The 26,706-nt window shown below is 43.4% G+C and overlaps 1 protein-coding gene and 1 long non-coding RNA gene across 8 annotated transcripts in view; one reads left to right on the top strand and one right to left on the bottom strand.

Moving 5' to 3' along the window:
* Positions 1 to 23,739, bottom strand: part of LOC105014068 (potassium channel subfamily T member 1) — a 101,368-nt gene extending 77,629 nt beyond the window's left edge. For 4 of the 7 annotated variants that reach the window (XM_020052926.2, XM_010876067.3, XM_020052930.2 and 1 more), the window contains exons 1-3: positions 23,088 to 23,739; positions 20,797 to 20,845; positions 18,695 to 18,865 (exon numbers count right to left, since the gene is read on the bottom strand). In XM_020052926.2, coding sequence (XP_019908485.1) covers positions 18,695 to 18,865; positions 20,797 to 20,845; positions 23,088 to 23,118 — 251 coding nt within the window. In that variant the 5' untranslated portion in view covers positions 23,119 to 23,739. Of the gene's footprint in view, positions 1 to 5,291; positions 5,605 to 18,694; positions 18,866 to 20,796; positions 20,846 to 23,087 lie in introns of those variants that run through there. The other 3 variants (XM_020052927.3, XM_020052928.3, XM_020052931.3) reach the window with 3 other exon arrangements.
* Positions 5,730 to 6,949, top strand: LOC109616538. Its single transcript, XR_002197715.3, has 3 exons — positions 5,730 to 6,260; positions 6,408 to 6,490; positions 6,684 to 6,949. It is a non-coding gene; the product is annotated as an uncharacterized LOC109616538 (long non-coding RNA).
* Positions 23,740 to 26,706: the final 2,967 nt, after the last annotated feature.

Here is a 26,706-nt window from a genome sequence, read left to right as displayed (position 1 = left end):
TAATCTGCAGCAATTTAGGCCTCTGAGATGAACATAACCATATCTGATTATAAAGCACTTACTGGGTAGTCAACAGGCTGGGACAAACAGATGGTTTATTACAAATATACTGCTGCGGTATCAAACACTGACCGTGCCTGTGAAATAGGAGGTATCTAAGGCGTGCTGGAGGAGGCTGGAAGTCTCGGTAGTGTTGATAATCATGCACATACAGTTATATCACCAACACTGTTTCACTGTTCAGCCCCAGAGGCATGCAATGCAGGAGCAATTAGATTTTCACCTCACCTTGACCGTAGATCCAGTGAACCAATTTATATTACAACATCTGCAGAACTAATGCTAAACACCACAGCTATTAGTGAGTTCACACGATTGATACTGGCTGATTCCTGTGCGGTTAACACATGCTGATTCCTCAGGCGCTGCCAGTTGTCCCCTGAAGGACCTTTCAAAGCATTGTGGGGCCACATGAGTCTCTGCAGTAATTTTGAAGGATGCTGGGACTTGTAGTTTTCCCAAAATTGAACACTCTGTTGCGGGCACAGAACTACACCTCCCAAGCCTGACAAGCTCCAGAAGTGTTTAATCATGCAAGTTTACTTAGATTGTTGTGTCTATTAGAGCAAGGCCTCTGTCACTTTCATCTGCCTCTGCCAAACGATACCATTGATTGGATCTTCAACCATCAATCTATCAATACGCGGATACGTGTGCTTAAAAGAAACAGATGAGAGAACAGGTGAAGGGTGGAGAGTGATAGACTGCGAGAGAGCATTAAAAACAGACGAAAGTCATAAACACATTTGATAAGCTTGTTTCTGTCAAAATTCATTAAAGCAGACAAATGTATTCTGCCAACGGCCCTCAGATACCATAACTAGGCTGTCCTGTCTATTCAGGAAACAATCTACTTAAAACGTTAGGTTGTGTTTCTGACATTCCTTACTATTCACGCCTCTACCTCCACTGTAACCATAGAGACCCTACAACTTTCGGTATGTAATTCTACAGCCATACGTACCCACAGTTTTTCACGAGTTTCGTCTCTCCCTGTAACTACTGGAATGTGGCTCACATTCCAACTGACTGATGAAAATAGAACGCTCACACAAACACGTCCAAGCTAGCCTCTTCCAGCCCACGCTCTCTGTCTCTATTGATTCCCTGTAACCGGCGCTTTCAGCGATCATGGATGGATTTGGTACCGTACGCGTGGACCCTCTTTAACAAGCAAGGGTGCTCACGGACAGACCTACGGACGCACACGGGAATAACACCCCCTGAATGTCTCCGTCGGCTTTTAGCTCCGCTTCACTATCAAAGTAAACCATTTCAGAAGCCCATTTTCAACAGGGATCGCGGGTAGGAGGCTGTAATGCACCAATCACAACTGCGCTTCCGTTGGATCTGCTTTGCCTTCTGGGTCAACTGAGTTTAACGAACGCAGCCTTAAAACAAACCTGACACAATTCACACAGAGGAGCACAAGAAACAGTTCATTAAGCTGAACATGCTGAAAAACAAGGACAACGTAACTGCACAGTTATATTAGGAGTGCTATAAATAAGCACCAGTACGGTGCTTAGTTTTTTAATCGCACGTCTCTTTCATAGCCTTATTAAAATCTGCTATGGGACAACTGAGGTAACAGACAGCAAGTACTACCAAAAATACCAACTAATAGACTCAAGAAGGCGTCATTAAAGACGCAACCAAAATGTCAATTACATTAAGTAAACGGCTAAATAAATAGGCGTGTAAGTGAGATGAATTGATGAGAGATGTCAGAGGATATACCAGATATTACATCATAGAAGAAATGCTAGATATCCTTGAATAGAGACTAGACAATTACCTGTGCTCATGCTCCATCATCTACTAATGTCATAAAAAATACTGCATTGAGGCCAAGTGATGAATAATGTCCTTGTTTTTTTAAGTAATTCCTTGGAAATGTGCTGCTGGATTTACCACAAAGAACTTTGGGTTGTGGTGATACAACGAGCCAGCTGTTTGATAGATCCGAATCAGAACTAAGAAACATTAATATTTGGATAGATTAAGTCTTCAGCAAAAGCTGTTTTTGACATACTTATAGGTAAGTTTGGTTTAATAATACTTGAGGACCATTGTTTATTGAACTAAAAGTGACACTAATATGGCTGTTCATACACGTTAATACAGTTTGCATCTGCAAAAAGCAAATCAGACTAATGATGAGGTGACTGGTCTATTGCACCTGGACAGTGTTTGAGTAATAATAGTAGTGGCCCTTAATTGCACAACTGTCAAAGTCTTAGTATATACACCAGTATTGCGGTGCAGGCACATTAGGGAGGACATGAGCGATTGCCGAGAACTCACGAAGAGAAAGAACACTGTGTTCAAACAACTTTCCTTCAGAGCCCACTCCTCTCCTCACTTCATTCTGTTCAATTAGTCTACAGAGAAAAACAGGCGTCTCAGCCAGCCGAGGAAAAAACAGAAAATCCCTGACCGATCCGTCAACAGCTTCTATTCCCCGAGGACATCCCTGGGCAGACTTCTATTACTTTTGAGGTGAGATCAGTGCGACTGAAGCCGATCTTCGCTGTTGTGGCATTGAGAGACAACAATGCACCCAGCGTCCCTGGTCCACACAAAAGCTCTATACAGATATTAAACATATTATTATCACCAGTACCAGCAGCAAATGTTTTCTTATTTGTAGCATAAGCATGTCAGGCTTTACTTTGAGAGATAATGCCAACAGCCAAGGTATTCAAAGGAGATTATTATGGCTGTAACCTGGCCAGTGTTGTGACGCAGTTTGGGGAATACTGAATGGATGAGCGTGTGTGAAGAGATCGGATGAGGATGATGGTAATGAGACCATGGCCATGGTGGGTGTTTTTTCTGTCCCGAACATATTGCATAATACGGAGTTTAATCTCTACCGAGGTTCATCTATCTTGTTATGATGGGAAACTATGGACACACGCCAATCAAACCGGGTTATTACAGCATCAACTTCCTGTACCATTGGAAGGCATATCCTTAGCCTGCTGTAAGCCTTGGTTCAACTTTTGTTTTTACATCCTACATACACCCGCCTGGCTGTTGGTTGGAAAGAACCGCTTTACAACCTTGCATGGCGCTGAGGGGGTCCCCAAGCAAATAAATAATGCAGTTATGGGTAAATGAAAGGAGCCGAGCTTAGAGGGATGGATCGGTGGGTCGATAGAGATGGGACAGATGATTGAAAATCCTTCCATCCCTCAGGGAGCTGAAAACCAAACCCATAGAGGACAGGTCTCGCACTGATCAGGTCTCACTGGCATTCTGATCTCCAACTTGACTAACGAAATCCGGTCTAACTGAAGGATTGAATTGACAGAGTTCTGGTGTGGTCACGGTCTCAGTGAAAGAATGTTTCTGTACTGCACGCACGCACGCAGGCGCACACGCACACACGGTTCCCTTCCGGTCTACCTCTCCATCTTGGTCTGTGTCACCAGTAGCTCCATTCACAACGTCATCCCTGGAACCCAGGGTGAGATCTCCTCACATCTCTTCTACGCTGTCATGCAGAGAAACAACCACAGGGCATTAATAGACTACTGCACATAGGCAGTGTTTAGAGGAATAGCTGCAGAGGCATGGCAGCAACTACAGTTGATCTACGGTATACTGGCTACCTTACCTCAGACCCTGAGAATATCCCAATGCTGCATTTTGTTGTTAGGTGCTGATTGGTACAGCAGTGTTCAATGAATGGAAAGCTTCTAGCTTGGAAAGACCATAATGAGAAACAAGTGTCTCTGAAGTGATGTTTTCTTACTGTACAATATACATATTTACTGATTTTTCTATGGTTATTTCTATGAAATATTTACAGATTACTGATCTCCCTATTTGTTCTTCCACCAGGTTTGGGATCAATTCTGAATTGAAATGAATTCAAATCTTAAATATGTATATCGTATTATAACCGCCAGGTGGATTCCTGAGCAGCCCAGGTTATATAAGTCTGCATCCTTATGGTCTTCAAAAGGTTTATCAGAGTCTCCGTAGGGCAAATATTGAAGATTTACTTTTACATAAAGCATCACCAAACTTTTTTGGACAAATAGTTTGATGATGATTTACAGAGAACAATGGATTATTCAGAATAGGTGATGAAACCAATGGCATCAGAACATTGGTATAATTAAATACTATATACAGGTATGTGGATTCAATGGTAAACTAAACATTTTTGGCCTGTAATTTTAAGTGTCCAAACTGCTATAAACTGTATTGACTTGGCACAACTCTCCGCAGATACTGAAAGATTGAACACTCTGCACCAACCTCAGCCTGGGTATGCACCTCTGGCTTTTTCTACACAGAAAAAAAAATACTGTTGAAATCTCAAAACATTATTGCAGTTTTTTTTTACCACACCAACGTCATTGATTGAATTATGCAGTACAGCCCTAGAAGAATGTGAACTGTAAGGCGTTCAAAGTGAGTTTTAAACCTAACAAATAGGTTGTAAACAGCAGAGGAAGGTACAGTATGTTATGTTACTAGACTAGTTCCTAATATGCCCTAGCGCACACACACACACACACACACTCCCCTGTGGTTTGCATTGCAAAGCAGAAAGTCTACCTTAAAGATAGAAATCAAAATCTAAATATTTCAAGATCACCCGTGCACCCAAAAAGCAACTTCACCTGTCTCTACATCCTCAATTACCATTACGCGTGATATGACTTCGCTATATATAGACGTTTAGAGCTGCAGCGTCTTCAGACTTATGTAAGCAATGCACAGGAAGCACACTGCAGACGAAAAACAATGAGAATATCCAAAAACAGGATGCTGATGAAATAATGATTGACAAGTAGAATGTTCAGTGAAAGCGCCATTTCGAAATGTAACTGTGCCACTGCGTTAAGTCAGCTTTGACAATATGTCATAAATCATCTTCGTAAATCGCGCATAGGCCTGTCATGTGCCAATATAAGCCTACCAAGAGACAGAAATCAAAGATAGATCCTGGCGCGGTGTGTTATAGATATATTTTTTAATTTCTTGCAAAATATATAATTGCTTCTAGAATATACACGCTTGGAATGCATACTAACATTGACGCACAAATGTTTTTGCCTAAAGATAATGATCATTATCAATGGATGGGATAATTAGACTGCGTTGTACCGCCACGCGCTTGCAGCACGACTCTCGTCGGAGTGAGCTGCAGGTTCGATATTTAACTGTCCGAAACATGCAGCATCTTCATGCGGTTCTATCTGCGGTACCTTTGGCCAGCATCACTCCCAAAAGAACCCATCGTCCGTATCGGTAGTGATGGGTGCACCCAAGTCGGCTCCTCCGGGGTTTTCGTCGCCTCGGTCTTGACGTCTGGATCTATCTCCGATGGAGACGGCGTGAGTTTTGCGCCTGCCATCCTCCACCCGCTCCTAAGTTACCTCCCGCCGAGAATGACCAATATGTACCTTTCTGCTCAATACAAGTTTGTGAAATCTACTGCGACTGGAATTAAAAAACGCATCCTCATCACACTTACGCTGCAATATATATGAAGAGAGTTCCTTTCTTTACTTTCTGTAACATAAAATCACGTGAGTGCAGGGAGCTTCTAGTGTTTGCAGCACACCATCCTTTGGAGATGTGAGATCCATTGCATCTCAGCCTCATCTTAACTCAGCCGTCGTCATTCCAACGTCAAACCATTCTACCCAGTAGACTTGTGCCATTGTTTCTGTTGTAGCAGCATAGATTATTACCTGCAGTAACATGCAAGTTGTTCAAAGCCAGATGCTGTTAAAGATGTATTTTGGTCTCTTAAGGTTTTCTCAGCTCACATTCAATGCACCAATATTTATGTGTAGTAACTGTATTGACAGTTTTGTAATAATGCCTGGAGTAATTTGATGGATGTATGGATTGCAGAGGCCAGACTTATCAATGTATAATTATAGTTACTCAAAAGGCAGAAGTAAAATTTAGATTGGACCCTATTTTCAGTTGACAACTATGTGAATTAAATCTCCAGTTTATTACCACCAGACCAACTCCACAGGAATAAAACATCTTCAGGTGCAGTGCAATCACCTGACACTTGGGTGCCTGTCCGCACTAAATACAGGACATGATTCATAATACCCCCAACACAAACCTCCACTCCTCACCATGGCCTGCAGCAACGCTTCTCAAACTGGGGTCTGCAGAGACACTGCAGAACAGATTCAACTCTTTTAGCAAAGGTAACAATGGAATAAAATGTAGAGTGGTCACAGTAGAATGCATTGTATGCCATTTTTACCCTCACTTGAGTGTGTTACGCAATTCCAGGTCACAAAATCTAATTTTGGGTGACGCCAAAATGACTACCCTAAACGGTTCTGTTACAGAATGTGTTCCTTCCTACAAATACCCTGGATGTGGTGAAGATGGGTCTTAAAACACATTTCCTGTGGATGAAGAGCCTAAACATGTAAATTGTCTTCTCTCATAGAAACAAATCATGTCTGTCACATCAGCATAGAAATGAAACACTCATATTATTGTGATGTGTCACAAAGGCATGCCTCAGTTTGTGTTGAAACCTCTTGGAGTCTGCTACTCTGTCTGGGGTTTTATTACTGTTGCACATTTTCACACAAATCATTGCCTTTCATATTTTTCAGCTGGCTTGGACTATTAGGCTGTCATCCATAAATATCCTGACTATTAACCTTAGCTGGGAAGTCTGCAGTTCACAAACCCACTCCCAAGAATGGTTAGTCCCGGTGACAACTAGGGCTTGTTTAGATCTAGTAACCACTATTGAATATCATGGCCCACGCTCATAGAATGCCATTCAGAGTGACCTCAAACTGTGTGTTTCAGTGCCTAATATATTTCATTTATTGTTAATTGTGATAATTTTGTGTGTGTTATTATTTTCCTTTTGTGTGTGTTTTTATTGTGAAAGACAGCGGTCTTGGCTGATTTCTCTGTATAACTAAAGGTTGAATAAAACAATATTTTCCAACTTAACTGAACCACCCCAAAACGTTTGACATGGTTCTGTGGTGAAGAGGACAAGGAAACACGACAAGCCAGTGCTGTAAACACATTATAAATGGACAGCAACTCCAGTCACATATCATTACTGACCCTGGGATTCACCACAGCTTAATGAAATGACCTGTCATGGTTGTGTTTTGACAGCATTTAATGGAAACCTGAATTGTTTTAAAAGTGACGGATACCTGACTATAGAATGTAAGAACTTAAGAAACATATTTTGGAGAATTAAGGTGGTACAAAAAAGGGATTTGGAATGAAAGATGTGAGAAAACAGAGGAAAAGAGGTCCTGAGGAGAGGATGGTGCTCAGTCTCCACAGAGCCACCTTGTGACGATGGAGCAAACTGCAGACTTTCCTCCTGCACTACAGACAATGAGCAGTTGAGCCCTGATCCAGACTGACTGGAACAATCCATAGTGTTTTATACATTTTATATGCAGCCAATTCAACAAGGGCCAGCTTAACTGAGTCATGAAGGAATAAGTATATATCGTGGAAAACAGATCCAAAACAATTCTAAAACAGCTGTGTTACACAAATAAAACTGAAACACGAGAAGAGACAACTGAATGAGCAATATTTGTGTTTTTACACAGGGAAAGTCTTTGAGAGTGGTTCAAAACAGACTCTTGTAATGACCAAAGATCCCCTTGCAATGACCACGATAAGACATAATAGCAGAACATCATTAAAATATGTCAAAAACTCGAATTAAACGGTTTATTAAATCAGAAATGAAATCAGAGGCTATTGTTTGACTGTAGCGTAGGCAAAAAAAAAGATCTCACAAAAAAACTCTTTGTTTACAAAAAAGAGCCTGGAAAATCAAAGCAGAGCTATAAAAAACAGTGACCAGCTTCCATTCCCAACCCACCAGATGTCCACCAGTCAAATACACCTGGCACCAAAACGTCAGGGATTCCATTCATTAGCAGATCACAGAGTGATGCCCAAAACCCAGAGCTGTCACCAGTCACACAGAACAGACCAGACTGTCTGTAACCAGTCACACAGAACAGACCAGACTGTCTGTAACCAGTCACACAGACCAGACTAGACTGTCTGTAACCAGTCACACAGACCAGACTAGACTGTCTGTAACCAGTCACACAGACCAGACTAGACTGTCTGTAACCAGTCACACAGACCAGACTAGACTGTCTGTAACCAGTCACACAGACCAGACTAGACTGTCTGTAATCAGTCACACAGACCAGACTAGACTGTCTGTAACCAGTCACACAGACCAGACTGTCTGTAACCGTAACCCCATATTAATTTTAAATTATTAGACCGAAGAGTGGGGATAGATTTACCACAGAAAATTGCTTTCATCCACGGGGGAATCATAGACATTATTAGTTCTCAAATATAAAACATTAACACAGACAGAAGATTGTGTTTATAGACTAGTGGGAACTTGAGACCTAACCCTGACCCAGAAATCCATGTTCCCTATTCCCTAACCACAAACCTATCCATAAGGGGAATGGCTAAACCTAAAAGTAACCCTCATTCTAACTCCACGCCCAATAGTATGTTTTCCTCTACAACTAACCCCAGGGGCAGAAAATGCATTTTCCCTAGTGGGGACTCCATCTACTGTCCAGATAAATGCAGAGCACACACAGGCACTGCAGATGGAGTGATAGAGTTCCCCTAATCACCAATTATCACTAGTCATGTATTAGTACATCCATTACACTGCAGCAGGCAGACAAGAGCAACAGGGCTCAGCCAGAACCTACCGGAACTGGGGCGATCAACGCCTGGCACCCCACTCTATGCAGCACCACAGCCTCTTCATTCAACCCGATCCAGAATAGAGAAAACAGAGCCAAGTCAACAGCAGATTCAGACGGACGCATGTATGAGCGCGCATTTTTGACATAGGCGCGCGCACGCCCACGCACGCGCACACACACACACACACGAGCACATGCACACACACACCCACACACGACAGTAGTCCCGCATGCCCTGCACACACGCACTTGCTAGAGTAAACATGCCAGCATGACCACGCTTGCCTAAGCAAGCGACAGAGGCACCGTGACCCAGGGGTCAAGCTGAGAAAGAGTAGTTGTTCCTCTCCGTGGTCCGAAACAGACTGTGCCCCAGGGGATCGGGGCCCACAGGACCAGGCTCATCGGGAAGATGTGTGGCAGAAGAAGCAACACTTGTTGCTTTTAGGTCATCCATTTTCAGTGTGCTTGTTTACACCGACGGTAAATGGTTATGTAAAGGCCGGGCCGATGAGGACAGAAACGCATATAGAAAGGCCTGTAAGCCGAGCAGGTGCCTACCTGGCTATATTGTAGAACATTGTTTAGGTTCGCTTAGCCTAATCTCTTCTCGCAAGCATTTCCGAAACTGCGAAACCGTATTGCCTTTGGCGCAAATATGGGTAAACAAAGTAGTGTATCATGAATAATAAACATGCACCTTAGGAACGGCTTTGTATAAAGACGTTCTGCTGCTCTTATTTAAATATAACAGGGGAACGTTAGTTGCTTGCTTAAAAAACATGATTCTAAGTCAAGCAACATTAAACATAGTTTAATCACGGAGACCACAGTGTTACATTTCTGACGTTTTGATATTCTTGATTTATCGTTCAATAAGAAATCCCCTAACATCCATTTTACTTCACCTCCATTGAAACCGCCACGTGTCATTACTTTAAAAAGCGGTTGTTCTTAATTGCTACACTAAAGTTTCCAGTTGTCTCTCAGGAGAGGTGTTGAAAAATGAGTCTGAAGCATGAACATATCGTAGACCTGGGCTCAGTGTCCAAAATTAACTTTTTGGGTCACCGGCCAACAGGACTTGTAGATGAAACAATCCATCAGCCAAGTATACTTTTTACCGGCCAAAATAATAAACAATTCATCATCACAGCCTCAGCGTCATATAGCCTCTTGAATCTCTTTTATCTCCAAACCTCCATTTCTCACAAAACTTATGATTCGGCCCCTATATCTCTTAATATTATTTTAAAAGAATTTCTTGAAAATCCCCAAATTCCTCAAGGATCCAGCTCCAAAAAAGTGGAAAAGGAAAGTTTTGAGTGAGGAACAGAAGCGTTAAATTTGCAGTGGTCTCTTAATTTAAACCCTTTTGTTCCTCACTCAAAACCTTCCTTTTCCACTTTTCTGGAAAGCAAAGAAAAAGTTGCATTGGTCTCTTAATTTTTTTCTGGAGCTGTATATTTGTTATTTTAAAGCTAATTTCCTGAGATAAAAAAAACAAGTCAGATGAAGCTGAAAACAATGGCCATGCAAACACTGTATATGCATTCAGCATTGTAGATGTAACAATAAAACATATAATAATTGTGGGAGCAAAATGTTCAGAGAATAGGCAATCAACAAAATTCACCTCACATTTTACAGATATGTCCTATGAAATGATTTATATTAAAGTTATTCAGGATCAAAACCTGCCCTATGTTTTCCTACAGGCTGGGTAAAAGAAGGGTGAAAAGAGGTGACTAATAAATGACATCTAAAAGTAATGTACAAATACTGAATGAATACCTTATAAAGTCCCTATATCCATTAAAGGCTTTAGAACTACCTACACTTATCCTAAAATTAGGGCTGCATGATTTGGATAAAATACAGAATTGTGATATCTTTGACAAATATTGCAATTACGGTTATGATTTGCAATTTTCAAATATGGTTGGAAACCATGTAGATTATCTCACTTAAATATAGAGATCATAACCTACATAATGTGCTATTACACTGAATAAAAATCAAGTTCAAGTTCAGTGTTTTCTATTTTACACTTCTTACCAATTTGAAGGTACAGCCTGTGTCAAACTATTCGTTTTACTGCTCATTTAACGCGAAGGCATTTGCTGTGTTTGTGCAGTTGCCTTAAGTAATCTACAGAAACACCTACAGCACCTGCAATAAAAACACATACGGATGTATGATGCATGCCCATCGCCTCGTGTGAATCCATTTTTTGGAGCTGAAAATCGCACAAGATGGCGATTTGGATATTGCACATGTCAATATCGCAATTTCGATTAATTGTGCAGCCCTACTAAGAATGTATACTGTATATACACATAGGCCAGGATTTTATTCCTATAATCCCCAAATTAAAACTTTGCTCACCGCTGTCTCCCTGATGGTTCAGTCACTGTCTCACTACTCTCTGGGCTGGCTGTCCCTCAACTTGCTCCTCTTCCAGCTCCTCTACCCCAGCTTCAGTCACTGGATCACTAGTTTACTCATTTTCCAAAACAAAAAATGCACTTGAATTGTATTAACTAGTTACATGGGGTTATTGAAATGAATGAGATGTTATCACTTTATATTTAGCATTTAATAAAACGTTTTGTCAGTGAAATTTTTAGGCTTTTTGGTCACCTTGCTAAAGTAGTTTCCATTCGTGGCCTCTTACTCTGAGAATTGGAGACCCGTGTGTGATTACATTAGCCCGGCTTAACGGGGCCAACAGTATATTGCCAATACTATCTGGCAACCCCATCCGGCCCCAGCGAACACTCAGAGTATTGAAGATATTAAATAGTATTGAAACCCAGCACTGCCACACAGACATTTTGTTCTACACAGCAACAATCATCAGAGAGAGCAATGCCCAAGCCAAGCTTAGGTCCCTGGCTCAAACTAATATAACATGCTCCCCAAGGACCCACACACGGCAATTACGTGTTCTATTGAATTTACGTAATCATCTCAACGAGGGAAATCAAACTAGCAAACAACGTGGCAGAAATAATATAGAAAATGTTCTGCTTATTGTTTCACCATCCTGACTTAGTCGCATAAAAATGTAAGACTGCCCTAATATGCTACGACACTTACAGTAACACGTTTTCCTCGACAACAGAGAACATAGGCATGAAGCCATGTAATGAGGAGTATTTTTTCCCAGATAAATCAACAGAGGTCCCGTTATTTTTCATCCATTCTTATTCACTGGAAATAGAGGATAGACAGATAACCTTTCTGTCACATTTAATTTCCTCTAGTCCCCACATACTGTGACAAACACACACACAAACACGCGCGTACGTGTGTGTGTGTGTGTGTGTGTGTACATACACACACACACACACACACACACACACACGCCCCCCTCTGTTGACAAGCTCCTCGGTCATTACGGCGCCTGATTAAAGATGACAAGGGCTCCAGCATCATACAATGGCAGCTAATTTATTTGTCCATGCAGAGCAGCGCCTGAGTGCCAAACATTAAGTGGAGCTCCAGCGGGGATCAACCTCAAAGACATCTAGTAAAGCATCAGAGGTTCTGAAACCGGGTTACCCCCCCCCAAGGTGTTTCCGAGCGGCTCAGTGGGTAGAACGTTGTGCAACGACAAACGTTTGTGGGTCCGTGTGTCGTGCGCGGGGGCCTGTTTGCCTAATAGTACGAAAATAAAGTGTCTGATTAACAACTTAAACGTCTTCTCTCAATTCAACTCTACATTCACCCGCCGTGTGACAACCTGCACGGCGGCGCCCGCTAGAACATACGCTTCAGTCAAATCGGAGGTGGACGTCTGATCTCGTGGATGCGTTTCGGCACGTCGGGATTGTCCAAGTTCCTCAGCTTTGTTCCACGACGCAGAATCGACCAAAGACAGTGCAGCCAATTTCAAAGGGAGCTAATGGGGTGTATAGTGATTCTGTTGAGTGGATGGAGCTGTAACTGTGGACCACCTACACATCAGCATGATGACTAAGACCATCTACGGTCTAGACTCCAGGCTCTCAGTCGGTGTGTATTTCCATGTGCAAGCTTGTGTGTGTGTGTGTGTGTGTGTGTGCGTGCGTGTGTGTGTAGGTGCGTAGGTGTAATGCATGTGAGCGCGTGTGCATAAGAGCACTGAAGGGACCCTGTTTTGGCAGAAACATTGCCCAACACTCCAGGGACATTGCGTATCTCACATTTACATTTGAGTCGTTTAGCAGACGGTCTCGTCCTGTGAGACTTGCAGTCAGCAGGAGGCGGGACTACCACAGAGGCGGGACTGCCACAGCCCAATGGTAGGGAGTACATATAGCGAGCGGTATCAGCACAGCGCTAAAAAACGTGAGGGGGAGTCCACGTGCAACTGGTCAGTTCGGGATAAGGCAAGGATTGGTAGCAGATATGCTATTTTTTAAAGAAGGTTTCAGGCATTTGTGCTTTATTTGACAGTGGTAAGATATAGATTAGTTTTTGTGTGTAGCAAGACAGGAAAGGACGGATTCGAACCCATGCCACAGCAGTACATGTGCACCTTGACCCCTTTGACAACCCCAGGCCGCCTCGCATTTATCTTTAGAGTGCAGAGGTACTTGAAGGACACTTTTCTTTCCTTTTTCCCACGTTAGGCACTGGAATAAGGACCACTGATTACAGTTGGGGAAAAGACCCTTCACTGTGATCTGTTAAACACAGATACCTCCGAGGGCTACAAGAAGCAGGGTCAACAGCATGACCCTTCAGAAGGTGTAATTACGGACGATTTAGCTTTTTGATGACGGCGCTCGTTTCATTTTGCTCCTGTCAGCACCCGCCAAAAAGCAGGCCAAAAAAGGCGAGGATAAACAAACGGTTCACTGACTGATTGAACCAATCTCCCCAAACTCTGTCCCGCTGCTTGTTATGGGCGCTCATAAAAGCCTATCTCCGTACAGTGTCATTTCTGTTTCTATTTCTGAAACGAGCGAAACGCACTGACCCCCTTCCTCTTCTGTTCCTCTCCACCGCCTTCCACCCACCCCTTGTCACACACACACACACACACACGCACACACACACACTCCCATCCCCCGTAATACTTGTACCCCCTGCCTGCCTGCCCTGTTCCTCTTCAGCGCCCACACAGCTGCCCACACAGCTGCCCCCAACCCCCCCCACCACCACCACCACCTCCACCACGGCGCCCAGCCCTGAGATAATGACAGACGGGATGAGGATCCCCTTTAAAGGGGACGCCCACGACAGCCTGGCAGCGACGTCAGCCAGGGGAGACAAGGAGAGCGGATGAAGCCCACTGGCTTAGCCTTGCCCTGTCTACCACCGAGACAGCCAGGGAGACAGGCTGCACTGGCACGGCTGTCCTCGCAGCTACCTTCCCCTAGCCTCGCCTAGCAGTATTAATAATGCATATGATTTACAGAGCTGGTTTTGAAAACTGAACGACGGTAATTACCGGCAGTAGGAGCAGAGGGGCCGAGAGAAAGAGAGAGACAGAAGGTAAATATAAAAAAGAAGGGGAAGAACGTTGGGAATTGGCTTCAATTCATCGTTCTCTCACCTAGAGCCCCTATAGCAAGGTGAGACCACCACCCTCAGAGAAGTTGACTATAGAACAAACAGAGCAGACCAGCGGTCAGCTACATAAGATAATAAAATAGAAAATGAAATGAAAGGCATTCAATGTAAGTATTTTGTATTTGATTACGATTCTCATTAATCCCGGCTCTCTTGAAAAGAAACTACTCTTCCAAACACAAAAGTACATCAAAATGTAAATAGTTCTAAAATATGTAGAGTAATAGGCTCAACAAAATAAACCAGTAAAAATACACAATAATAAAGTTCATAACTCATATACATTCCTGTATCTCTCAGCAAGATGTTCTTCAACGTGTTTTTGTTTTGTTCTGGTTTTATTACCATAGCACTCTGTTTAGTTTCAGAGGCAAACCAGCAGTGTGATGTGGTGTCAGTCCTCGTCAGTCTTCAACAACACTGGTCTAAAGATCAACTATCTATTGGATGGGAAGTTAAACATGACTCTCCACGGTCACAGAAGATCCCTTGGTACAGTCCTTATCGTGAGAGTGAACTTGGTGTCATGGCTCCATTTCCACATTTCCGACCACCTAATCAACCCTAAATCCCTGACCATTCCTAAAAATACATGGAAACCCCAGTGTGTGTAAGAAAGTATACCTGGAAAAAACTCAATATACGCAAATATATGAACGTAACAGTGTGCCAATCCCAGGTTGGTCGCCATTTGGGAGCTTTAGGTGTCAGTATGGACAGGAAGGGGTAGCGCTGAAAATATAATAAACAACAGCAGGAGTGTCAATGTATGTGACGGTCAAAGAGGCATCACTACCGAACAACAAGCCAGACACGCGGCAGTACAGGGAGGAGCCAACAGCTTAGATAGCCCCTCTCTTACACTGCCTAGCGTAAAGACACTGAATCCCAAAAAAACCCATGAACTCTGCTGTCCCTACCACCCTCTGTAGCGCACTACGATCGCAAGCCGGTCATCATACTGCTGACGCAGCCCTCGATCCCTGCGGCTGTAGAACTCTGAGGATCCGACAACCCGTGACAAATCTTTTTTTTTTTTTTTCTTTTGCCTCCTTAGGGGGAAGAGGCTCTGACGCACGTTCTTCGCAACTGTCTGGGCGTGTGGCGAATGTGTTCGACCGTTGGGTGATGCGGACGACGAGAAAGCCGAAGCTCTCTACCAACTGCACTTCGGGCCAGTCGATGTGGACGGGTGTGTTCTCTCCCTTCCCTGTAGTCGGCGATCAGCTGTCGTCTCGCTGAGGATTAGGGATACATTGTTGTCCTGGCACCACATGTCCCTGACCTCCGCACTAGAGGTTGTAAAAATTATTTTATTCAGGCTTCCAACTGTCGTGTCATCAGTAAACTCCATGATGGCGTCGCATTCAGCCAGGTGCCACATTGTCTCTGTTCACTTAAGGATAGTAGGAAAAACCCCAGATACATTTCCTTCCTGTTTACTGCCAACTCCGGGGGAACAACCCATTGGCACTGACGCGCAAACAAATGATCCGTTTCCATATTACTGACGTTCTTAGACACAAGCCATTAAAACTCATAAGTGAAGATGCATTCCACATGAAACCCGCCAGACACACTAGAGATGAAAACCACTAAGAGATTTCCGTCCCCTCTGCCACTGAGATCTCCATGAATTACAGTGTCTAAAGGACATTAACACAAGCCAGTAGCCCAGCAACCAGCTATGATTATCCTCAACAATGAGACAGTACCTCCTCAACGACCAGGTCTGATGTTCAAGAGGAAATACATATGAAAAACAGAAAATCCATTAACATATCTGCTAATCCACATGATATTATTCTAAAGCATTCTCTTAGTGCTGAAAAACATTAATCTAGGGCCTTGATAAATCTTGCAGAGAGAAAACATTGTGTCCATCTTCTCTGGGTGTGAGAAGGAAAATGTCCCACAAGAAAACATACCATCTTGTTTGAGTGGGAAGAATCCTACAATATTTAGGTGAAATAAATTCTAGTCACGCTGAAAACAGGGCTCAGTTTCACAACTGATGTAAAACATACTGACAGCAATTTCATGCAGAGGAGCTAGAATTGATAGATGGTGAGAGAGAGCGGAAAGGGCGAGAGAGCTAAAGAAAGAAAGAAGTAAAAAGGAGAAGGAGAGAAAGAAAGTAGGAGTGAGCGAGTGCAACGTGACAGAGAAATAATAGTCACATTGACTGTCACAAAAGCCACTTTACCTTGACATTTCCGACAGCAGGAAGGGATTTCACTTTTTCCCCTGTCAATAAAAATATGGTTTATGTGTACTAGCTAACCAGGCTAATGAAATACATAGTAGAATCTACATTGTAGAATACATGCATTCCCTTTATTGACTTCTGGTTGAGACATTTGTGCTTCCGCATGACATTTGTAGCAGACTAAATTACCTAATGTTGATACCTGACAACAAACGAATGAGCTTCGGTACACATCCTGATAAACACCCAGGAGTTAAGGATAAACGCCAGGGCCGTCTCTCCGTCGAGATCCATATTAATTGTTCACATAAAAGAAAACCTCTTTCAGAGCTTACGGCTTCAAACAGCTTTCACAGCTCTTTCTTAGCAATAGCAACAAACAGGAGACAACACAAGCCACATCAGGAAAACCCATACACCCATACATTCAAGATAATCTAAACAGTGTACCACAAATGTAGACAAATTAATTTGATCAGGATATGAAGGTCTGCAAATATATAGGATGCACACAAGTCTATGGTTTACTATAAGTGGTCTTTAAAGTCGGTTTTATAGTTGACTGTTTGGCCGCCGAGACCATGCGTGACATCATCACGTTCCATTAAATAGATCTGCGTGGGTTCATACTATATCCAGGTCCTTCTGACTGTTTTAAGCCATTTGCATATTGAATAGCATGGGGTCTTTGAAATGCTGTTTTTCAAAACAGGAGATTATCTGGAGAAATCCTTGCATACGTTCCCGACAGTTTGAGATAGAGTTCCATATTCAAGAAGTGCAACGTCTAAGAAACCAGATCAGGTCTTTGGTTTTTTGGATGTGATTTTTACTTCTTCCAGAGACAGGTATGCAATCTGGGACGCCAATTTCATACCTCAGTGGACTCTCAGGAACATCTCATCTGTTTAACCATGCATTTCAAAGCGTCGTAGCAGTAAAAGCCTATTTCAATGGCATTTCTAATGACATAAAAACATCTATAAATCCGATTTACGCTATGACCACCTTAAATGACAGAGAAATCGCAAATGACTGTCTGAGACCGTAGGGCATAAAGTAATGCAGACTTCCAACCCCTTTGTCACTGCAAAAAATAGCATTCTGAACTGGAGTCAGAACCATAATCTTTACTGCAAAACCTTATCAAATCATCCATGTCCGCCGTGTTGGCCAGTAGGAGCCGAGTCGTGATAAATTAGAACTCCCCAGGCAGGCGGCAGCAGCTGATGTTGATAGAACGCTGCTTCGCATTTCAAGAACATATACAAGATACTCTCAGAGTTCAGGGAGGGAAGTTCCTACAAGGCTATAGAGAAATCACAAAACCATCCCAAACGGCTTTGAAACCGTGGGTTCTAATCTATAACACAGTGTGCTAAGATGACTAAGCAATCACATCAAGAAACCATGCAGAATTTAGCACCAAATCATTGAGCCTGCCTGCCTTCCGTCCTGCGGCTCGTCAAAGCAAAACTCTAATCTGTTCTCCTCTCACCAGGCATCATTCATTTCAGCACCACAGAGACGGACAGCTCCACAGCCAGCAGTGAAGCACAAACCACTTCTTCGGCGTCGGCTAAAGTGTGCATGGAACAGAGGACCAAGTGTCTCCAGGTGTCCACTCTCAGCTTTGACTTGATGGATTAATAACGGTTAGTAATTAGTAAGAAGCTGCATCACCTGGTCGTCTAGGTCATAATTAAAAGAAGAAAAAACTCAAACCAGCGGGCGCTGGACCTTTGATGAGTGTGATACCTTAGGACCAAGGGGAGTTAATCCCGGCTCTCTTGGGCTATTCGTTGAAAGGTATCGACACCCCTCAACGAATGACCTACCCAAAAACCTATGACACCTGGACAGTCCCAGTCAATGTATGAGCCAATTAAGGGTCATTACAGGAACAACGAGCTGGTAAATTAAGTAGGGATGGAAAAAACAAGAGGAAATCATTTGCACACATGTTCCTCACATACACACACACGTGCACAAACACATGTGCACGCACACAAGTGCACGCCGCGGCCCTTCTAGACCAGTTCCTGTGGGCCGTATTATCCTCTGGCCAAGTAGTATCGGAATAATTCTGGTTGACTGCGGTGGCTACCTGTCGTCATTCTGGAAGGACTGATCTCCCAGCAGGAGGTCCCTGAAGCGGTACCGGGGAGGGAGCGGGGGAACCTCGGAGTCCACGTCGGCCATCTTCAGGGCGGAGATGTCCAAGATAACTCCGGTGTTACTGCTGTTGTTCTTCTGAAGCGTCTCAGTGGACGATGACCTGACAATACAGACAGAGGGAAACATTACAACAATTATTTGGGCGACAATATTCACAATCTCTGAATTCAGACTGGTTTCTGATCAAATCTAAGACAAGTCAAGTTGCTCGCTGACACCCAGCCACGTTGATTTGCAGCATTTTAAAACATAAATCTAAATGAAACATGCAATTGTGAAGCATTTAGGGAAACCTGGCTTAATAGGACATTTATGTTGCGCACACAACTTGCAATGTTTCTGCCCTACCATTGAACACTGACTCCTACTGTTGTATGATATTCTTTGAATTGTAGACAGTACAGAGATAACGTAACAAGAAGTCCCAATGGTTGACAGTCAGGTCTGAAACACAAATCCTGCATCCCTCCTCACTACCTATTCTGGGAGATGCTATTGCAATTTGAGGAAATTACAAGAAGAGCCGAAGCCTAAAATAAAACTATGTTTTAATCAGGGGTTTCTTATACTTGTTAATACATGGGAATGGGTGTTTAAATAGTTTTAGATAACCATAAAAAGAGCTAACACAACGGTATTAGAGCAGATGTGATAAATGGGCTGATTGTAATGGACCATTCAACATCCCTGGGTACCAGTTCAAATGTCTGTCTGGGGCTCATTTTCATTTACTGGGCAAACGTTAATTCCAAATGGCCTGGATAGAATTAAAACACCAGGCATAAGAAGGGAAATAAAGAAAAACCCCTGTAGAAGAGGAAGGATGCTAGATCTTTCTATAAAGTATTTCAATTTGATAAAGTTGAAATGGAGAGGGTTTTCTCTCTGCCTTAAAAACTAACAGACAAACTAAGTACCTAAACGTTTATTTATTTTATTATCTTGCTTCTAAAGGACAATTTGACAGCAGATTTTAAGTATTATACTTAAGTTTTGTGCTGTGTTGTATTTCTGTTTGGACCACTATGCCAAGGCAGAGTTAATGGGGAACCTAATAAATGTACTATGCCACAAATCTGCCAGTTTAACTGAAATGTGACATGTGTGAACCATTAGCTCAGCAACAATACATCAAGTACTCATTAGAAGTTAATTCTGGGTGTCGGTTTCTGTGTTCAGCCTTCTGTGGCAAACGTCTACATTATAGGGAGCAAATAATTTGATTTTATAGTGGAAGGGTAAACATGATGCCAAGTACTACATCAATTTATGCATGAAAACCCTCCAGAGAATGCAGACACCATCTGAACCCTGCCAGACCATCTAAACCCTGCCAGACCATCTAAACCCTGCCAGACCATCTAAACCCTGCCAGACCATCTGAACCCTGCCAGACCATCTGAACCCTGCCAGACCATCCGAACCCTGCCAGACCATCTGAACCTGGCTAGACCATCTGAACCTGCCAGACCATCTGAACCCTGCCAGACCATCCAAACCCAGCCAGACCATCTAAACCCGGCCAGACCATCTGAACCTGCCAGACCATCCGAACCCGGCCAGAACATCCAAACCCGGCCAGACCATCCGAACCCGGCCAGAACATCTAAACCCTGCCAGACCATCCGAACCTGGCTAGATCATCTGGACAGTCGGTGTCCTACATGGCACACTACTCCCTATTTAGTGCAATACTTTCAAACAGTGCCCTCGGGGAAGTAGGGCTCCAGTTGAGAGGCTACATGAACAAGCCTTTTCTCTAGAGAAAGGCACTTTAGCTCAGAAAACATTCAAATGAAATATAAACTGAAGACAAACCAGTTTCGGTTTCACAGGAACACCCTGAGACGATTATAATGGTGGCTGATGTATTAAAAGCTGCCATATACTGTATGTCAACACACACAAGCAAATACACACACACAAGCTCGTAAAGGCAGAGAGTGAGTGAGCCTGCTCTGTACAGGGTGGCCATATTTTCAAGTCGCTGCGCACCCCCGTTAAGAGGCATAAAAGAGAATTCCTCCTTACCTGTCTCCAGGAGAACTCGAGGATCGACGCAGCGGGCTCATGGTTGCCTCTTGGTGACGAAAACCAGGGATTTAAGAGGAAAAGACAGAGAGACACAGAGAGGAGATCCAGTTTAACACAGGTCAACCTTATTCATACTTCACGTCTAATGGGGCGACGGGGACACCCAGCACTGAATACCTCAGCTTAACTCTGCGCTGCCTCTGAGCAAGTCAATCCCTCTGTAGTTAGCTTCTTCCTTTGACTTCCCTTCCTAAGGATTACCAACGGCCAGCTGACGAGGGAGTGTGTCTGGGATAAACTCCCTGGATGGGTTGTGTCTCATTGGTACATTCCCTAACCGTTTTATGAAAACCCTATGAGATGGGACTGTTTGAATGTAACATTTTAGCTAATAGAGCCAACAGCCAGGAAAGGACCAAACTGACTAAACTTAGAATAAAAACCCTGATATTTTGCTGATAAGTATTGACAGTATTTTTTTTTTCTCTCTGTCTCTCTCATCAGTCACCTATTTAACAGCTTTTTTAGGCAGCTAAGCCTCCTACTCACCAGATCCCAACTTTTCTTTACCTCTATCGGTCAAAACAGGGGCAGAAATGTTTTTGTTCAGCCAATCTGCAGTCTCCCTGGGACATTCAGTGTAGGACCCCAGTACAAGCAGGACAGGTGTTAGAACCTGCCTTCCCCCACCTAAAAAAGCATTTTGTTTTCTCCCCCTTTCTTCCTCCTGGGGCCATAATATGTCGGCAGTTCTTATATTCGTTTGTACATTAAAGTGTCACATCGTTTGCCGAGCTAAAAATGTTGTACTGGTCATTTATGTCAACATCGCTAGCTGGGGATAATATGGAGCCCAAACCGGTTTGTCTGCTGATCTCGTGTGTGTGACGAATTGGGCCGACAATCCCCACATTATTATACCACTCGTGTGGTAAATGACCAGGATGAAAGCACTGACCAAGTATTCTCTGTACCTTACACATTATACATGGTGGGCAGTGCGGTCACTCCACACCCCCAGTCCCCAGCTCCTCCACATTATGAGCTGTACATGGGGAGCTCTCCAGTGCATAAGTGTGTAATGACTGGAAAGGTCCGGTTCAGCCGGGTGGAGGGTCATCATGAGAATAAGAAAGCTGGAGAGGGCTGGCTCCAAACACACACACAGGCACACACACAGGCACACACACACACAGGCACACACACACACACACAGGCAAACACACACACACAGGCAAACACACACACACACAGGCACACACAAGCACACCAGGTTTTTCATTAATTAGCAGCCCTGAAAAGCCATTCTGGCAGACCGAGGGAGGAAAGGAGTGTGTGGGCCGGAGTGGATGTGTGTGTGTGCTGTGTGGCAGACCAGTGTGAGATGAGGGCAAAGCAGTGCATTATCAACTTACACCCATTACAATAAAATCCATGTTATGTCGTCACTGTGTCCAAATGTAATGGAGGAGGCAGGAGGGACCACGCACACGCATGCCCGCACGCACACGCACACACACACACACACACACACACACAGGTAATGTGTTCCCAGGTAGTGGCAGTATGAGTAACCCTGTGTAGATATCAGATAGACAACAAAATTGACATGTCAGAGAGACAGGAGCAGATGGGCCAAATAAACATTCATGAAGAGGGGGAAGATAAATTAATCTCCAGTTGGAAGAGAAATTATTTGAGGAGGACCTTAAAGGATAAGAGGTAGGGGGCATTCCTAATAATATATACTTTGTGGACTTGAAACAGGTATTTCAGTCATAATTTGACAGAACAAATATACAATGATATCTATTTCTTTTTTTTACTGCTCTTTTGAATTGAATGTGATGACGAATAGTGTACTAAATTGCAATCTAGTTCATTTGGTTGGCAAACTGGTAGAAAGCTCAGTCGATTAACATCTGGCAAATGAAACAGTTCGTTCAAATGGTAAACATTCATTTAATAAGTAGCTTACTATTGACCAAAACGACATCATACTTTATCTCATTCAGTTTAGTTTATAATTTTTCTAGAATATAAATTCAAGAAGTCTCGATTTAAGAATAAAACTACGAAGCAGGAACGCGTCTTGTATTTCAAAACAACCATGTGCATATTATGTTTTGAAGTATGGCAAAACACGACTGTCTAGCTGATGCCTACGATATTGGTGAACTGTACTGAACACAGCAGTGCGTTGCCATCTAGTCTACAGATGTTTGAATCTTGAATTGAAACAATGTTAGCTCATATGGCAAGACCGTTTCCAGTTCCCGAGTCCTTACCCGGTTCTGTCGGTGTCCGCGGTCCCATCATCGTAAACAAACGTTTTGTTTATTAAGGAACATCCGCTGCACATTGTCCATGCAACCCTGGTCAAGTCCCAACGGTGGCGAACGCCTTTCAATTTAAATGTCCCCTGAAAAGTTGTGTCTTCATCATGGATAAATTACATTAAAGGGGCGGGAAAGGAAGCGACCCCGCTGAAGCCACTGGTAGACTCCAAGATCACGAAAAACCACGCAACCTGGTAGAGAAATCCGGGCATCTTCTGGTCCTCGTGCTGAAAGACTACATTTTCGACTGTATCTGCCTTTTACTCTCTCGAATGAAAGGCTGCTGTTTGTTGAAAGGCAACTTGAAGTTGAAGCTGTCTTGCAAAGAACAAACAGCAACAGTCAGTACTTACGTTTCAATTAGAAATCAATGTAACGCATTTCAAAGCACAGATACGCAGACGCATCCTCAGCGGTTCCTTCAGGAGAACGTTATCCACGCTGCGTCCCCTGCCACACAGCGACTGCCCTCATCCTCTGTGTGTATCTTAGGGCACGGTAGATGTTAAAGGATGGGAGGACTCACATTTTACAGAACCCAACCGACGTTCCTTGCCCACACACGCAGGCTACTTACTGTACATTCACACAATATTCGTCAATATTCGCCATCTACCGGACAACCTTGAAACTGGTCCTCCCTAGGATTTTCATAGGTTATTATAAAAGTGCGCTTTATCCTCTCTCAAGAGTCCTCTGGTGGCGTTGGAGGAGATAGCAGCTCTTCTGTCTAACACTTAAGTGATATTATTTTATATCACACTATTGAGTAACACCGTAGAATCACAATACATTTGTTTTTTTATACACAGGCAGTGTGTTAAAATGATTTTATTTCCTCTGATCCAAACAGAAAACACGAGAAAAAACTAGGAAACCTCATGTATTTACAAAACATCCCAGGATACAACAGATTCCCACTGGGTACAAACAGGTTGAAAACATTTTATTTGTGAAATTAAAAACACATGATTATTCCATCATAGCTTCAACACAGACAAACCATCTGTGAAATATGTTGAATTTGAACCTTTGACATCAGATCTTCAAAGTTTACATCCATAGTTTTGAAAAAACTGAGATTTTTACATGGCTCAGCTGAATGTGACCTTTTTTGTACGATGGCTTTCTTTCTGCTACTCTCCCATAAAAGCCATCGTTGTAATGCACCCAGCCTGTTTCTGCTTCGGTGTCTCTCAGCTCAGTTGTGGTAGTCTGTAACTCCTTTAGAGTTACCATAGGCCCCCAGGTCTCCTTAACTGTGCTTCTAGCCCTAAAACTCACTTTTTGAGGATACCCTGTTCTGAAGAGATTGACAGTTTTGTCATATTCTCTCCATAATACATCTTAATAATACATTTTACTGAGCTCCCAGGCATATTAGCTGCCCGTGATTGGTGCTTTTGAAGAACCTTACTCAGAATTTTATTTGACTGTTCTTTTGTCTTCATTATGTAGCCCTGTTTTTCCCAATCTTGGTCCTGTTGACCCCAAGGGGCGCACGTTTTTGTTGTTGCCCGAGCACTCACACACCCGATTCATATTAAACACTTGATGACAGGTTGATTACATCAGTCAAGTGTGTGAGTGGTAGGACAAAGTTTGCATCAGGTGTGTGAGGGCTTGGGCAACGTTTGGATCAGGTGTGTGAGGGCTTGGGCAACGTTTGGATCAGGTGTGTGAGGGCTTGGGCAACGTTTGGATCAGGTGTGTGAGTGCTTGGGAAAAAACTAAAACATGCACCCCTTGGTTTTCCCATTGAAGTGATGTTGTGTGCCCAGTGGATTCCCATGACCTAAGAGAAATGACAGTCCATTTGCTTCGTTCCCCTGTACCTACGTACCTTCAACACACCTGTCCTCTGTCACTTCGTTTTATGTTGAAGGAGGCACTTGTGTTCTATGTACAATGCAATCACTGTGACTGAATTCACAGCAAAGCACGTGGGAACGCTAAACATTTAGTCAATTATCAAGGGGGACGGCTTCCTGATTCCAGCATCATTTCTTAAGAATCCTCTCAACCACTAAGAACCATTCAATGTAAAGTTTTCAGTTATCTTTCTATTTTTCCTAGAGATCTCCTTGGATGCAGGGTCAATATTTACTTTGCCTTTGCCAAATGGTTATGCAATTTACAGCGCAGCATATGTTGTCATTTTTGATAGCTCTGACATTTAAGTGATGCGATTTAGTCTGTGACGCCCAAACACATGGACACACAGACACACACGCGTACAGTGTATTTGCAGTGACTGGTGAAAATCTATGCTGATGAGCCAAAACATTATGACCGCCTGCCCAATATGCTGTTAGTCCTCTGCGTGTCGCTAAAACTGCGCCGACCCACCAAGGCATGGACTCGTTAAGACCCCTGAAGGTGTCCTGTGGAATCTGGCACCAACACATTAGCAGCAGATCCTTCAAGTCCTGTAAGTTGCGAGGTGGAGCCGGCGTGGATCGGACTTGTTGGTCCAGCACATCCCACAGATGCTCAATCAGATTGAGATCTGGAGAATTAGGAGACCAGGGCAACACCTTGAACCCATCAACTTTTTCCTCAAACTATTCCCAATCAATGTGTGCGGTGTGGCACGGCACATTATTCTGCTGAAAGAGGGCTGTACCTGGTCTACAATTATGTTTAGGTAAGTGGCATGTGTCAAATTGACATCCACATGCATGCCTAGACCCAGGGTTTCCCAGCAGAACACTGCCCAGAGCATCACGCTCCCTCCACCGGCTTTTCGTCTTCCCACAGTGCGTCCTGGTGCCATCACTTCCCCAGGTAAAAGGCGCACATGTACACGGCTGTTCACGTGATGTCAAAGAAAACATCACTCATTAGACAAGGCGACCTTCTTTCACTGCTCCAAGGTCCAGTTCCGTTTTTAGGCACTTTAAACAGTGGACAGGGGTCAGCATGGGCACTGACCGGTCCACGGCTACGCAGCCCATTACACAGAAGGGTGCAAAGCACTGTGTGTTGGGCCACATTCCTCCAGTAATCATCCTTAAAAGTTTCTGTAACATGTGCCACAGGAGACCTTCTGTTGGTTCAGACTCGACGAGATAGCATTTTGTTGCCCTTGTCCATCAATGAGCCTTGGGCGCCCAACACTCTGTCGCCGGATCGTGATTTGTCCCTTTTCGGACCACTGTCAGTAGGTACTCACTACTGCTTGTCGTTACAGAGATACTCTGACCCAGTCGTCTGGCCATAACAATTTGGCACTTGTCATAGCGCCTCAGATCTTTACTCCTGCCCATTTCTCCTACATACATGTTGACAATGACAACTGATTGTTCATTCACCATCTAATCTACCCTGACCTTGACATGGCCACTTATTAGGAGATGATCAACGCTATTCGCTTCACCTGTGATTGGTCATAATGTTTGACTCATCAGTGTAAACATTTGTCCGCATAAGTTTGCATACCCTGGGAGAAAGTGTGAAATTTTGGCATTGATTTAGAAAATATGACCGTTCATGCAAAAAAACTTTTATTTAAGGATTGTGATAATATGAAGCCATTTATTATCATGTAGTTGTTTGGCTCCCTTTT

Source organism: Esox lucius, chromosome 13 (assembly GCF_011004845.1).
Source record: "Esox lucius isolate fEsoLuc1 chromosome 13, fEsoLuc1.pri, whole genome shotgun sequence".
NCBI classification, from domain to species: Eukaryota; Metazoa; Chordata; class Actinopteri; order Esociformes; family Esocidae; genus Esox; species Esox lucius.
The sequence above is the reverse complement of the archived record's forward strand: the minus strand, read 5'-3'. Positions and strand labels throughout refer to the sequence as shown.